This window comes from Anser anser (assembly GCF_964211835.1).
Source record: "Anser anser genome assembly, chromosome: 5".
Classification (NCBI taxonomy): Eukaryota; Metazoa; Chordata; class Aves; order Anseriformes; family Anatidae; genus Anser; species Anser anser.
Window position 1 is genome coordinate 65452630 of NC_139725.1, and position 15957 is coordinate 65468586.

At 41.2% G+C, this 15957-nt stretch overlaps 1 protein-coding gene across 4 annotated transcripts in view; it reads left to right on the plus strand.

Moving 5' to 3' along the window:
* MDGA2 (MAM domain containing glycosylphosphatidylinositol anchor 2) overlaps positions 1 to 15957 on the plus strand; it is a 332288-nt gene that overhangs the window by 299133 nt on the left and 17198 nt on the right. For all 4 annotated transcript variants that reach the window (XM_083839870.1, XM_083839871.1, XM_083839873.1 and 1 more), the window contains 3 exons: positions 5387 to 5407; positions 10745 to 10900; positions 11931 to 12089. In XM_083839870.1, coding sequence (XP_083695996.1) covers positions 5387 to 5407; positions 10745 to 10900; positions 11931 to 12089 — 336 coding nt within the window. The remainder of the gene's footprint in view (positions 1 to 5386; positions 5408 to 10744; positions 10901 to 11930; positions 12090 to 15957) is intronic.

Below are 15957 nucleotides of genomic sequence, written 5' to 3' on the forward strand. Positions count from 1 at the left end.
CTGCCCAGAGAGAGGAAGCCATCACGTTGTGCCCACTTCTGGAGCAGTGCTCAGTGCTATGGCTCTGGTGTCGACAAAGTCACAGTGTAAGAAATCATGCGCCAGATGCTAAGCGATAGGACAAACCTAAAGTGACTTCCTTTTGAAGAGGGGTTCCAGAATCGACGAGGCTTTGTGTGCTTCAAATATGCATTTTATCTCAGCATTCGTCCAATGACTATAGTGTCAGCAAGCTATTGCCAAGCTAATTTTAAGGATGTTATAGTTCCAGCTATAAAGTAATGATATCGCATACATTATTATTGTGCAAATCCAATAGTTATAATCTGAAATGCTGGAATCTTAGAAAAGCAGTTAATGGGCTAGCAGCATGCACAGCAGCAGGCCAGCATTGATGTAAGAAATAATTATAAACATTACCCAGAAAATAAAAGACATCATGTGAATGTTCGTTAAAAGGAGAATATAATTTTTTACAGTTTCTCCCATTACCGTTTCTTTTTTTTTTTTAAATTGAGACCTTAAGCAGGGAGAAAAACACTAGAATCTTCCTATCTTCATATTTTCAATGTAGTTTTAAGCTTGTGTGCGTGCAGTTTTGATCAATACTCCAGAAGCACACTGGACTTCAACTATATCACCCCATGTTTCTCACCCCACTGCTTTAGGAATATTTTTTTTTTTGAACATGTAACAGTTTCTTATCTCACAGTATTACTGACTTGCTGCATTGGAGGCACCAGTGGATATCATCCCATCAGAGCAGGTAACCCAGGACCACATCCAATTCCGTCTTAAATATCTCCAAGGACAGACACTCCACGATATCTCTGGGCAACCTGTGCCAGTGTCTGACCACCTTTAGTGTATATAAGCTTTTTGCTTGTTTTTAAAATGTAGGCTTGTATTGTATTGCTGGTTAGGATCCCCATTGCAAACATGCTTCTCCTTAATTTTTTAAACTTTAAGTAAGCTAATAGGATTTCACCCCATTTTTAAGTAACGCAGCCAGTGTGAAAAGCAGATCAGACACATGATAATTAGAGTTGCTAAAAATGGTATCAGTGTCTTTTGCCTTTGCTGAATGCATTCCCTTTTACACTTGAGCCTCATTTTTTTGCACGTACAGGATGGATAGGCCATGCACTGCCTAAGAGTTATTTTGACAGCTGAAGTTTGTGTTTTGCAGTATGACAATCATGGGTAGGTGCTGCCCAGAAATGATTTCTCAGGCTACTAGTCTTAAAATGTGTAAGAATCAACTTGAAATTTCTAGTGTCTTGGTTGTGTTTGCTGCCTTACCAGAGAGGAGTTTTCTCCAGATTTCATCCAGAGGATGATTCATCCTTAAGACATGCCCGTATCTCTCCAGTGACTTTAGAGACATTCTTAGATGAGGTGTCTAACTTTCAGATAGCTCAAGTTAAGTCACATTAGTCCTACCTGTGAAGTCGTTTTTACCTCCTGTGTAAGTCAGGCAGAGCACATCACATTTTAAATTGAAACCTGCAACTGGAGATTGACAAAGAAAATGCTAATATATAAAAATAAGAGCTTCCAGCGTGCTAGCCTGCTGGTAGCCATCTGAATGTCTGAAATAAGGAGACTATCAAAGTACTATGATAGTAGGAAAAATGTCAGTAATGAGCTCTTCGCAGTATACCTTGCCATCCCAAGCTAGAGCTGTAAATACAAGAGAAAAACTCCCTGGTGTCCAAACCCATTAATCAAAAACTTATACGTGGTGGAAGCGTTTCATAGGGAAGTTCCTTGCCTGCCATGAATTATTCTCTCCTCCACACACAGGAAGGACGGGAGAAAAGAACAATCATCACAGTTGGAGCGACATTGATAATTACAGCCAAACATCACTTGACAAATTCTTTAGTAGATGCATATGTTACTCTGCTAGTGAACACAGTCTGCCAAGTAAATACAAACAGGGCAGTTTAAGTAGCACTAATGAGTGTTTTGAAGGCTGTACAGAACAGATAAGTCTTGTAGTAACAGTTTAAATATAATCTCCATCACTTTACATAAATCTGTGTCAGCCTATTCGATACAAACAGGCAATAAAGTCCTCCAGCTACTCCGATCAAACCTCAGCACTCGCTGTTTCAGATATGCACTTGTGGATTAATATTTTTAAATTAAACCAGTAGTAAACAAGCACATTAATCTCATTTCTATGAAAAAAGCCAAAAATCCAGCATTGCTACTATTGGTATGTGGAATCAGCCCCTCATGACAGTGGCAGATAGATGGTGGTTGCCAATCGCTTTGTCTTCCAGCCTATTTTCATATGTATTTAGAAACTTATTTTGTCATTATTGTCATTGCTATTTTAGTCATTATTGTTGTTGCTATTCTTATATTTCTGGAACCCGAGGGGAAAAAAAAAAAAGACAACAAATATGACATAAACGGAAGGATTTATGAGTTCATACAGATACAAATATGGGGCTGTTTTATAGGTAGTATGTTAGGTTAGTTGCTGTAATGGGAGGAAGAAAGACTTGTCCACATAGTGTCAATGTTTATAGCGAAGATTGTTTTCCACTATGCTGACCAAGTGCTTAGAGGTACGGACCCCGATCTTGATTAAAGCTTTTAGGTTCTGGCTGTAATTACCATAAGTAGACAGTGTCCAGTGGTAGCAAACAGCAGCTGAGCATCCAGCATGCTTCTACTGAACTCTAGCTTTATGCTTTTCATAGTATAGTTGGCAGCTATTTTCTTTAAAGGAGGGGCATAATGTCTCAGTCTCTGAACAAATTATGTGAACAAGAGTCTGTGTTGGGAAGGATCTCTGGAAACCGTAACTGTCCGTATAAATGCAGTTACACCCAACGGAAGGGCAGGCGTTAAGGAGGAACCATTCCAGCCACATTTTTCTGTTATCACCTGCACATATACAAATCTCAGAAAAGTAAAATCATCCAACAAGCTGAAATTCCAGTGGGTTTTATTCCCTGAATGATGGGGAATAGTGAGGAAGACTAAGGGATAATCCGTCTTGGCTCTACCCAAGCTCAAATACTTTATGACACTTTGTTCTCCTCCTGAGGTTCTCCTCCAGCAAAACCTTCCCCCAGCGCAAGTGAGGACCAGCGGAGCAGGGCAGTGATAACCCTCTGAGGTGCAAAGACTTTCTAGACGATTCAGACTCAATCTTGGGAATTTACTCCATCAGTCATCCATTAATTTATGGCTAATTTAACCTGCTGTCTGTGTGTTGTGCACACGACAGCCTTACCTTGCAGCAGAGAGACCTAGAGCCATTACACTTTGCCTTAGAGCAGCTCAGGGTATTACTGAGAGGAGTGGGCTTTCTGGTTTTTTGTTTTGTTTTGTTTTGTTTTCCAGTTTATGATGTTAGATAAGTAAGTTCAGCCTAACTGCTTTAATTTGTTTTTCTGCTTTTGTCAATCAGTTTGAACTGCAGCTAGCTTGGCAAGAAGCCCTTTTTGCTCTGCTGTGAACAATCGGAATAGCGTGACTCAAGGTTACACACTGATGATAGTTTCCATAAAAGCCCGTACGTTTAGTTACAAAGCAAGCATCAGTAAATGTAGTTTCCAGCAATTTCAGCTAATTCCAAGTTCAATCACTCAAGAAGCTCACAAAATGAATGTTTCTTGGAGAATGAAAGGTAATTTGTTCGTAAAAGCTGTGAGGTTATCTAATATAATGTAATGACTAAGTTTCTTAAGAAAATTGCACTGGGACAAATCACTGTTCATTTGTTTTAGTGAAGCAAGATAAGATGGCAGAGTTGCTAATTTAGAGCTGTTTTAAAAACTTCAGATTGAATCTAGAGCTAAGTAGATAGAATCCATGGCTGGGGTCAGAAGCCAAGAGCTCATGACTCTAAACACGGCCTGGGAATGGCAGCAAGACATGGAGCAACCCTTACATGGAAATCTGGCATTACCAGATGTACACAGGATCTGGAGATAAAATTGAATTTAAATTTTTCTGTCAATAACATTCCACCTGTGGGCTTAGCATCCTGCTGTTTTCCACATGCATGAGGGCTTGTAGGAGAAGGGCTCTGTTTCCTAAGTCACCCATCCTCAATTTTACCTTTCCGCAAAGAGGTAGCACAGAACTGGAGACTTCCCTTTTTCCTTCAGACCTGATTAGCATTGTACAGATTATTCTGGACCTAACCTTTGGTAGCCAATCCCATATTTAAAATATCTGTAGGCACAGTTGAGGTTTGACTTTCATCTTGTTTCATCCTCTGGCTGTTAGGTGAACATGAATTTAGAGGGTTCTGTGATTTTGCTGAGGGTCTATCAAACAAGAGTGCAAGTTTTATCAGCTGTCCCAGAGATTCCCAGTAGTCCTGCCAGCTCACACAAGGCATTGCACAGACCCATAAAACAACAGACAGAAATAATATTTTTCAGCAATATTATCTCAAGGCTTCTCTGCAATGTTGGATTTTTTTTTTTTAATGCCTCCTGAGGTGAGGGGTGGGCATGGAGTGTCCCTGCCAAGGGGCAGGGAAGGGTCAGAGGTGGGATGTAAGGTGAGGGGGGAGCTGCTCTGCTGCTTCTCCTTCCCCAAGAGCACCTCCCCAGGGAGCAGCGGGCGGTGGGCTGGGGTCCTCCAGCGCGTGCTGCCTGTGCTGGTGGCCCATGAGGACACCGAAGGACTTCGCGTTCCTTTGTCTCCTGAAATTTCTTTAAAATATATTCCCTGGTACAAAAGGTTTTATGAGGCAGAGGGCTTGCACGTCTCTCGCTTGGTTGTGTCTCTTGGCCTAATGAGATCAAACATCTTCTCACAAAATTACTGTGCTTGTTTCCTGCTGTTTAAAAAGAAAATTCTCATTTCTGAGAAGAATGCAAGTCCTGTCCGGTTCTGAAGACATCTTAAACTGAGGAATAGTACTTTTATTTAATAGAAGACTAGTTCATTATGTTACGTATTCATGATCATTGATAAAATCAACTGTTGAGTTAGGCCTGATGCAGAACCTTTGCTTCTGCTGAATTCATCCTTTCTGTAGTTGCTGGGTTCCGATACAACGGCATCACCCTGGAGTTTTGCTGCGCAGCTGTCCTCTTCCTTACAGTACCTGTGCTAACAAGCTAGCTTAGGTGCTTAATTACAGCACCCCCAAGCTGCGGGTGCTAGTGATGGAGCACACACATCGTGGATGAGGGAGGCTTTTCTCACTGCAGCCACTGCCTTCAGCCTGTCACCGAGCTACAAAATGTGCTCAAAAAGGAAGGTATTGGTTTTGCTGGCTGTCTCAGCGTGGGACCCATAGTCCGGGGGAGGAGAATGATCTGTGGGAAATTTAGGATAATATGTGTGTTGATGAACTGCAATTTCCCCTTTGTACTAATTTTATTTTTTCTCTATCTTCCAGCTCCAGTAAATCCACACCTACGTAAGTATTTCTTTATCTTTTTTACATTTTTTTCCACATGAAGGACTGTCCTTGTACTTGTTGTCCCTTGCAGTTAAAATGTAAATGCCAATGACTGCACTTCGGATTGCGCCCCCACGGATTGCATTGTCCGCTTTAGTTGTGCATGCAGGCTGAGCCCGTGGCTGACGGTGCCATTCCTCTCCTTCTGCCGAGGTGCTAAAGAATCAGTAGATGGAGGGAGGAAAAATTATAGCTCCAGGTCATCTTTCTTTCACCCTACCCCAAACAGTTCATCTAAAGGAAAAAAATAATATTCAAAAAATAAATTCCATTTCTGGGGCACAGCAGCTCAGTGTGTATGGGTGAAGGTGCAGTTTGGTCATAGAAGCAGCTAAATGCCTGACTGTTGGAGTACTCAGTAGGATCTGTGTCTGATCCTCGCCGGGCGTGTTAAAATGTTAAAAGAAAAGTAAGTTTCTGAAATTTTCCGAATTCATTTATCCTTGCATGAGAACTGCATTTGCACTTGCTGAGGTATTTCAGCTTGAGCAGCGGGGCTGGACCCGATGACCTCCCGAAGTCCCTTCCAACCTTCCCTGCTCCGTCATTCTGAACGAGTTATTTTGATACTTCCAGATGTAGTCAGGAGCTCATCCACAGCTTTAAAACAAAAAGAGGACTGTTTTTTTCATGCAGTGCATACATGAATCATGGACCTCATTTGCACAGAGAAACGTGGAGACCAAAGGTGTGACGAGGGTGTGAAAGTGCTGAGACAAATTCACAGGAGGCAGCTCCACAGGCGTGATTGCAAGTGCAGACTCTAACTACATCCTCGCTAATGTGCTGCTGCTTGGGAGCACAGGGATATTGCAGGGGAGGAGTGACTCTTGGTACAGCTGGATCCCACACATTTAATCCACAGGCACCAAATCCCTACCGATATCGCAGACAGGAGACTGGGCTGGAGCTGCATGTGTGAAACTAACTTATTCCTTACAGTCTCCCCATCTGTCCACTTCAAGATTTATTTCCGTGATATGCACGTAGCAAGTGCGTATTTTGGCTGTGGGAACATACTCTGCCATTATTCTTGCTTTTAATCACATATGCAAAAAATACTCTTGTAAAGGGAGTGGGCTAGCAGTTATTGCTGATATCGTGCAGCCACAGACAGGCAGGAAAGCAGCACTGGGCTGTGTGAGCATCCTCTCTGTCTCTCTCACACAGATAGCTAAGCCTTACTGTAAATTTTAAAATTATTTGCTGAAGATCTTGTGCGATGCATTAATAATTAATCAGGGCTCAATTCAAAGCTCACAGGAGCTGAAGGAACCAATCCCATTCTCTTAAATGAGCAGGAGATGAGGCCCGTGCTAATTAATATATTAAATATATACTCTATGATGTTAAGAAAGAAAAGCATTGCAGTCCCAAGTGCTTCACGCTATAATCTTCCATGATTTTAAGATCTGAAATTGTCTCATTTTCAAAATGTCTCTGTTGCACACTTAAAAGCCACAGCTCTAGTAGGCACATGGCACAGTGCAGGTGGCATCCAAAGTGCCCTTGAGATAGAAACTGAGTTAGCTCAGGGGAGGGAGACTTCTGACAACCTGCCCACCATTTCCTTTGTCTGCTTGTTGGGTCTGCCTCTCTATGCGCTGCTGGTAATGGAAAGTTTGCCCACCAGGAGCTATCGTTCACCCAGTGTGATTTCCTTCAGATGACCAAAGAGATGGAAAAATCCTGAAGGCTTGCTTTTTTTCCCCAAAGACTTCTTGAGTGAAATCCTTTGAAGGGGAAGAAATCTGCAAATGGGTTCAAACCAGTAAGCTGGAGAAGAGAGGTTCTGTCTCCAATTACAAATCCAATCTCATCTTTATCCATGCTTTTTACAATCTCATTTTATTTCACTGAAAATACAGAATGAATGAGGATTTATATATATATTATATAACATAAATCAGATTGTTTCTTTTCTAAACCTGTTGGGCTGAATTCTGATTCTATTTACACCACCATGAATGAAGAGTAAGTGCTATATTCACCTGGGACAAGATATCTGTATTGGAAACTGAAGTCACACCTTGCTGCTTAAATTCTGGAATAATCACATTGCATAGGGCAGTCATTTTAATGAGATTTCTGCAATACAAAAGCGAGTAGCGTTGAATGACTTAAACATTGAGATGTAGCCTTAGAACTGCATTTTACTTTGTAAGGTATAATATAAAACATTTACCGTAAACTTTTAAGAATTTCATATGAACTAGTACAACTGGATGTTACACTTGAATACTGGAAGAGATTAGATGATAAAGAGTCATATTCAGCTTGAATTTTATGGAACATGAATTCCTGCCGCAATGAAGAGCCTTTCACCTGGAGAAGAGTTTCAGATTTTGCCCTAATTGGCAATAACATTATGAATAACCTGCGCTGGCATGTGCTTTGACAAAAATTCACCGCTGTTTTTAATGGTAATTGGTACTATCATTGGTGCTTTCAGCAACCCGCAGTGGTCTGAGCAGCGTCATGAGCTGGAGCACCCATGGGTCCCTGGGGAAGAGCCGGCTGTTCCTCTTGCTCTTGGTGTGCCTCTTTAGTGAACAGGTCAGGACCATCCAGGTCTATTTAAATGCCCCTATTTCTTGCATAGGGAAAGTACCGAGCTAATCCTGGGGAACTATTTCCCATTTTTATTCATCTCTTATTTTTTATGAAGTGTTCAGTGACAAGAATATTTAGCACTAACCTTTTCCAGTGTATTGCAAATGGCAGAGTCCCGTGGGAAACCAGCGTTTTCATAACAGATAAATGGCAAACTTTTACTTGCCTTCCTTCATCTGGCCTGATTTTTTTTAATTTATTTTTTATTTTTTTTCACTCAAAGAAAAGGCTTTTGTTCTGCTGATGTGGAATTTCTTAATGAAGCTCTGAGGGCATGGTGTGACATGGAAATGCAGCTTTTAAGGTACTGGAGGGGCAGTGGTAGAAACTGCTGAATGGCTGGAAATGCTTTGTCTTTATCCACTTTGCTGCAGGACTGCATATGGTAGTCAGTGTTTTTGTCCTTCAGTTACTTTTTTGCCCTTTAATTCTATCTCACTGTGCAGAAACAGCACCTTTCGTGCTGTAGAAAGGGTGTGCGTAAGTGGAGGTGGAAGCCCAGTGTACAGAAGATAGCGTAAACCCAGCCATTCAGAGCTTGCAGCATGTAAAAGGCGTTGTTGGAGATGAGAGGCACAGCTGGCATTTTGCTCGGAGGGCTCCGCTCGTGTCCTTGCGTCTTTCAAGAGCTTCATCAGGGTCTTTGCACTCTCTTCCTGGTCTTCGGGACAAAGACGGAGGTGTCGCTCTACATCCATTCAAATGCTTCCCTCTTCAAGGATTTGGGATGCAATTTGGATGCACAGGTGTTCATTGTGGCCTTACTCTGTGATATGCTCATCTCTCAGGAAGAACCTCTCTTTGTATTTCTTCCCTGCAATGCTTACGGTGGTGCTTCTGTGTTGAATGATTTCGCCTATTGCCACTTCTACATCATTCAAAATTCGGGATTCAGAAGGCACTTCTTCCAGGATCAAACCACGGGGCAAGGTCCTGAAATTAGCTCCTCATCATGTTGATGGTTCTCAGTCGCTTTTGCCAGTTAAGGAATTGTGCCTCAGGAAATGAATTCTCCTGGAGGATCTAATAAAGATGATGGATTTATTGAGAAATCAAGTCAATCTGCTTGAGGTGCTAATGGGCACGGAAAGTTTCTGTGGACTGCATTTCCGTGATAGCCTGTTTTTATGGAGCAGTGGTTATGCTGACTGCTGTGGAGTAGGAAGTTTGTGTTGCTGTGCATCAGCAGAGTCAGAATGAGGAAGACTTGGAAAGCTCTCCTAATGCGCCTGGTGGTTTGGGTTGAATTTCCAAGCCTGCTTTTTCAGTCTGCAGTGTTGTATGATTTTAAACAAGCTTCAGAGCAGCATCCTTGCTTAGCAGTACATATCCAAGCTAAGCGCAGGTCCCTCTGTCTTTGCTGATTTGCAGTGAAGCTCCAGTGGCTTAAGTGGATTTATAGTTTACTGAAACCTCAAACCTGCAAACATTTATACACCTTCTCAATTTAACACAGATGAATAATCCCATGACGCCTGGTGTTAGAGTTCCTCATAACAATGAATATAAATTGCACCCCTATAAAGAAGGCTGTAGCTGACACAGTATGCAGACAGCTGCATTCTCCCTAGAGAAGAGAGATTTGCTCGTTTTCTCAGATAAATCAATTGCCTTTGCTGGAAGAGTAAACTCAGCAGGAACTGTTCATGTGCATAAAATTAAGCTTTTGCACATTTTTCTGCATGGGGCCTTATTCTGTTCAGAGATGAAAATTGAACCTTGAAGTTTTGATGTGTTTGGTTCCTAAATGTCTGATGATGGGACTTTCCCATCCCATCCTAACCTGGCAGGTAGGATCACTGGAATGCTGAGTCTTACAGACCTGTTTCACAACAGAGAGGGTCCCCGTAGTCCTGTCTGGGGTTCTTGGTGGGTTTTTGTTGATGTTGCTTTTTCTTTAGAAGCTTTTAGAACTTGTCCTCAAGACAACAGAGATCTTAGTGAACAGGCTAGGAGATGTCCTCAGGAGATGATACAGTCACCTGTCCTGCTTGTATAGGTTCAGACAGACCTAACCCTTCCTCCCAGACATTTCTCTAAATGATAATTATAATTCAGTGCTGAGGACTTGATGCTCATTCTGAGCAATTCATTCACTTTCCTTTTTTTAGAAAGATTTTCTAAAATCTTTCTACTCTAAATCACCTTTCCTCTCATTTTAGCCATTATTTGCTTTCCCATCCCTACCGAAAACTCAGAAAAATGTAAGAGAGGTCACTTGGAGGCCACGTTTTTCCTTTTGAAAGGTTGTCTCCCACTTTTCCTTAATGGCCCTAGCCAAAATAACCAACTTCTTACTTTTTTTCCCCATACTTCATATTTTATGGAATATGTTTGTTCTTCCTAGCTTTTTAGAAATCCTAGCAGGGTAAGAAGAGACAATGTCTCTAAGAGCTATTACATACATCTGAATATGTGAGGAGAATCTAAACAATAAGACTTGAATATAATTTCAAGTAACACTAAGACAAATTGATGACTGATTTTTTTATTTTTTATTGGGTTCACTTGAAAGAAAACACTCAACACTAGAGAATGATGTAAAAACAAATGTACATGTATTTCTGGTACTGTTAATGAGCATCATCCTACAACATGTCCATTCTAATTGACAAGTGCTTTGACAAACACACCTTTAATAGTTTCCGTCACTAAATTTCTGCTCGTTTGCTGTGTTGGCAGGAGAGTTCCACTGTGGCTTTGAGGACGGTAACATTTGCCTTTTCACTCAAGACGATACAGACAACTTTGACTGGACAAAGCAAAGCACTGCCACTAGAGACACAAAATATACCCCCAACACTGGGCCAAATGCAGATCGGACTGGCTCCAAGGAAGGTAAGCTCCAGAGGTGCGCCTGGTCCCAAAAGCTATGGCCGTTTTCCTAATCATACCAAGAATGCTCATACTTCAAGGACTTCTAAAATAAACTGCCAGTGCTGAGGCATGTGACTGTTCCCTAAGCAGAATTCACTAACAATGCCATTAAGCATCTTGTATTGTTTCTATTGTGCCATTTTCAAAGCGACTGCTTTCATGTTACAGTCTGGTGGGGAAATATTCTAGCACATCTTGAAATTTTCTTCTGTTTTATGTCCTTTAAATTCTAACTTGGACTCTCACAATGAGATTTTTTGCTCCATTTTTACTTTGGGTGTTGCTAATCATGTAATTTTCAATCTGCTACCCCTGTTAACAGAAGTGTGCCATCTTGACTGTAGTATATATTTTCATTTCAAAAGTCGGACATACTGTGCTGAATTTATCAAGTACTGCAATAACTCATGCTATTTCATCGTATGCCCCCTGCCCCTCTATTACCAACGGGGAAAAAATCATACTGCTTTGTATTTGCTTGGTTGGATTAAGTAAAAACTCTCTCTGTTGTTGGCACAGACCAGATCAGAATAAATTAATATTGTCTCCTTGTGAGCTTTTGAACTGGAATTGACATGGACACGTTCAAATGTTCATTGAAAGGTTTCCATCAAATTTTTTTTACCTTATTTTAAGCGTCCTCCTTTCTCACTGTTTATGGGAACAAACTGCAACCTTGGGACTGAAGTCTGAACCCCATCATAAAGATTTTTTTCTTTTCTTGTGCATATACAATCTTGTATCGATTTTAAGTTGTTTATGAGAACTGACCTGCTAGCCCTGATTTTACTCTTTGTAGAAAACAACTTTGAAGCAGCTGTGGAAAACACGAGGGCTTAATGCAGAACAAACATGGCCTGGAAACCATGGTGATGTCAGATGAATGTGAAAAATTAATCAAGATACCTGATAGTCCTGGTGTCTTCCTGCATGTGTATGTGTTAGATTTTTAAGACTGCAACTTAACAATTTTCATTTGGACTTCCCCCAGGTTTCTACATGTACATCGAAACATCGCGCCCCAGGCTGGAAGGAGAAAAGGCCAGACTTGTCAGTCCCGTTTTCAGTGTTGCTCCAAAGAATCCTTACGGAGCTACGAACACAGCCTACTGTTTTAGCTTCTACTACCACATGTATGGACAGCACATAGGTAGGAGAAAGCCAATGGCCTTGTCTTTTCACTTTGGGAGAAATAGCAGCAGCAAAGTCCAGCTGTGTTAAAGGAAAACACAGGAGGACTACCGAAACCAGCTGCAACCAAGGCTGGCAAGAGAGGCTCCTGATAGCATCCTTATGGCCACAAAATGTTTTCCCACTAATCAGCATGCTAGCAGGAGCCCCGCTTAGGTTGACAAGAGCACGTCATGTACGCGTGGGGTGTTGAGCAGGGGAAATGTAAAGTGTGAAAAAATGGAGGTGATTCTTGCAAATCCTTTGCCTGGTTTTGAGTGTTTTGCCTGGTTACAGTGTTTTGACCCACTCCTTGCTAGATTTGGGGTGAAGCAGTTAGCAGCAGCCCTTCTGTGTGGGCAGCTGTAGCAGCACAGCCGGTGCCATGCGACAGGACGTGGCTCCGTCAGGGAAGTCCTGAGCAATTTGCTCAAAAGCTGGGGGAGTCTATCTTTGCAATAGGTATCTTTAGGTCTATTTTTAGTCCTAGCTCTTTTAACGTGGACATTTAATTACTTCACACAGTGTAAAAATAAAAGGTGTGGGAAAATATTAAACTATAAGCCAGAGCCAGTTTTTCTAAATCCTCTAAATCCCTGTGGAGTTCTCGGTGCTTTACCAGTATGTTGAGAGGCTTTCCTGCGCCAATCTGACCTGACTTGATGTATTTTTATATATATTTTCAAGGGCAAGCACATCCTCATAGTGCATTCTGGTGGTCGCTTGGGGAAACCTTCGCCTGCCTGCAGGCAGGGTTCAGGTTATAAATAGAGCAGACACATTCACATAGTTTTGTTGGGTGTCTCTGCACCGCTGAGCGCTTGCACACAGCCCCCGGTGTAAGTTCTTCTCACTCTGCATTGCAATAGGAACTTGCCTGTGTGTTTGAAGGAACTGATGGAGCCGTGTCATGCTAAGTGAAAAAAAATATATAAAATGATCTGCTTCTGGTACAGGACAATGAAGAGCAAAATTATGAACATCAGGGGTCAAAGATTTTTTCTGGAATACTTCTAAGTTCAGAAAAAGTATAAGAAAAACAGTCACTGACACTGACACCTGCCCTCAAACAGTGACCTCTGCTGCAATTTTGTTCTTTTTCCTTGGCTACCTTTTCTGTAAGTGTATGACCTTAGCTTTTTTGCTGAAATTGCCCTTTTCTGTGTAATTACTTGAATTGATATTTATAATGTCATCTGACGAAGGAGCTGACCTACAGGTGAAGATGGTGGCAATGATGATTAGTGATCAGTTACAAAGGACTTGTTCATGGAGATGTGGACACCTACTTGTCAAAAACCAGAATTGCTCAATATCACTTGTATTCTTTAACATTAAAAAATATAGACTATCATTTTAGCTAATGTTCAAAGTGATCTATTTTGAACAGCTTTGTACAAAACAAAGAAAAACAGTAAATTAATAGCATCAGCCACATGTTTAAATGCAGGCACATACAGGCTCACTAAATTCAACATTATAATTCCTCATAATGACCAAAAGTTATGAAGCACATGAAAATGCAAAATGCATCCAAGAAATAATTTATGAAATCAGCAAATATATATCATTCGATTCCCCAGATATGAACTCTATCACCTAAATTTTTATGAGGATAGTAAAAAACTGAAGAGAAAAGAAAAACCTCATGAGTGACGATATTCTTAGACATCAGTGATTTAAGCACATGGATATTTTAGGACTTGTCACATTGATGAGGTAACTGCTTGAATGAGTTTTTGAAGGTTTGTGGTCTTAGAAATTACTTTGGGTTAGGGAAAGGGTCATTATAGCACAATGATTTGCCCAGGCGAATCAAACTTAATCAGTGTTTCAGATGATGTATATTTGATAACCTTCATTTAGAAGATACATTTTCCATAGCAGCACATTGTTTAGTTTCTCTTTTAATATTTCTGCTGTTGAAAGTTATGTAGCTAAAGGTTTCTTTTTATTCTGGTGAAAGTTTGGCCTGTGGTTGATTCTGATCATATTTTGAACAGCTACTTTAAAGCTGAAAATTCATTTAAATGGCTTACTCTTCTGCACTCACCTTCAGTCTTCTTGTGCTCACCTTCTGACTGTGGAAATAATCTCTGCCCACAAATCTTTTGTGACCCCAAATATTTTGAATATACTGTATAACTCCATGTATTTCTACTCTAAATTCTCTTACTATTCTTCTGCATCATGCTGTCAAAAGAGGCTAAAATTTATTCCAAATGAACACGTCCAAAAGAACTTGACAAAGTTAGTGCTGCAATGAGGTCAAATAAATGAATAACCTCCAGCGGTTGCTTCCAACTGACATTGCACTATGCGTCTGTTAAATATGTTTTCCATATCTGTGAGTCCAGATTAATTTCCAAGTGTCCAGAGGACCTGGGGTCTTGGTGGGCACCAAGCTGACCATTCATAATATATATATATACACACACACACACATATATATATATATAAATATTTACTAACATATATTTATATGTATGTATGTTTACTATGAAAGTGGTCAAACCAGGCACAGATTGCCCAGCGAGGTTACTGATGATGATATCCTTGGTGATATCCAAAATTGGATTGGACACATTCCTGGGCATCTTGCTATAACTGATCAAGCAGGGGCTTGGAGGGGAGGGACGCTCTCCTAAGGCGCCTTCAACCTCAAAGTTCCTGTGATTCTATGTGAAAAATTTATGATAATGTTTTTTTCAGAGGAGCGCCATTTTATTAAGGATTAATCCCTCATGGATCATTCTAAATGTGACTACTAAAGCAGACTGCCTTACCACGAACTGTTAGAAGCCTTGACCTTCAGTGCTGTTCTGGAGTTTGTAACCAACATACAGCAGGTTCTTCGCATCCCCATTTGGGAATGAGCCCTGCCAGAGGGGGCAGCTATGGGCTGCAATACGCGCTGCCAGCTCATTCATTTCTTCACAAGAGCAGGATAGGAGCTGCCAACTGAGACCTCATATATGATCTCTGTGCTGAAGTGTCTCTCTTTTGAATAACCTTGAGCTGCTGATTCTTGACCTGACTTCACTCAAAATTGGAATGTCTTGCAGGGGAATTTGGCTTAAATAAATTCTAGCCTATTCCTCCCTTGTACCTATGGACCAGCTGTTCAGAGAAGATACGAGGCCATTAACCTTTGTTTTTTCATCCATAGTGCTGAAGCATTGTTCAACAGACTTTGGTGCTGCAAGTCAGCATTTCCACTGGGTTGCTTTATTATCCCTTGTTAACGATATCTGTAAGGTTTCAAAGCAGTACTAGGGTTATTATTCCCACGTCTCAGGGGTAAAGTGCTTTGTTTCCAAAGCAGTGTCTGTGCTCATCAAAATGTTTCTGCATTTCCAGAAGGGATTTGAAGGATCCCAAATAAAATGGAGAAGCAGCCTGGAATGACTCTCTGTTGCGGGTGCAGACTGATTTTGGAGATTTAGGGGAAAAGATGCTTCATCCTCTGTTCTTAAAGGAGTGACCCCAATGCCATCAATTTGAGAATATGGCTGTTGTATGACATTGAAAAAAAACAGCCTACCAGTTTAGCCGGCTCAGCTTCTCTACCTGCTGTTCAGGTCTTCGGTGTCTCTGGAGAAGAGGCTGAAAACTTCTGTAGCAATCAGGAGAGGTACTTGGGAGGTTTTGCAGGAGCAGAGCACAGATCTGAGATTAGCACTGATGCTATAGCACAGCTCTGACGAGATAAACAGGGACCTACATCCCATGCCATGGTGGTTAAATTCAGAACGATAAAGTGTTTCTTTACCTGAAATAGATGTCTCTTGCTCACAAGTCAGACTTTAATTCCTGACAGATCTCACACAGCTAGCTCTGAGGGTGCT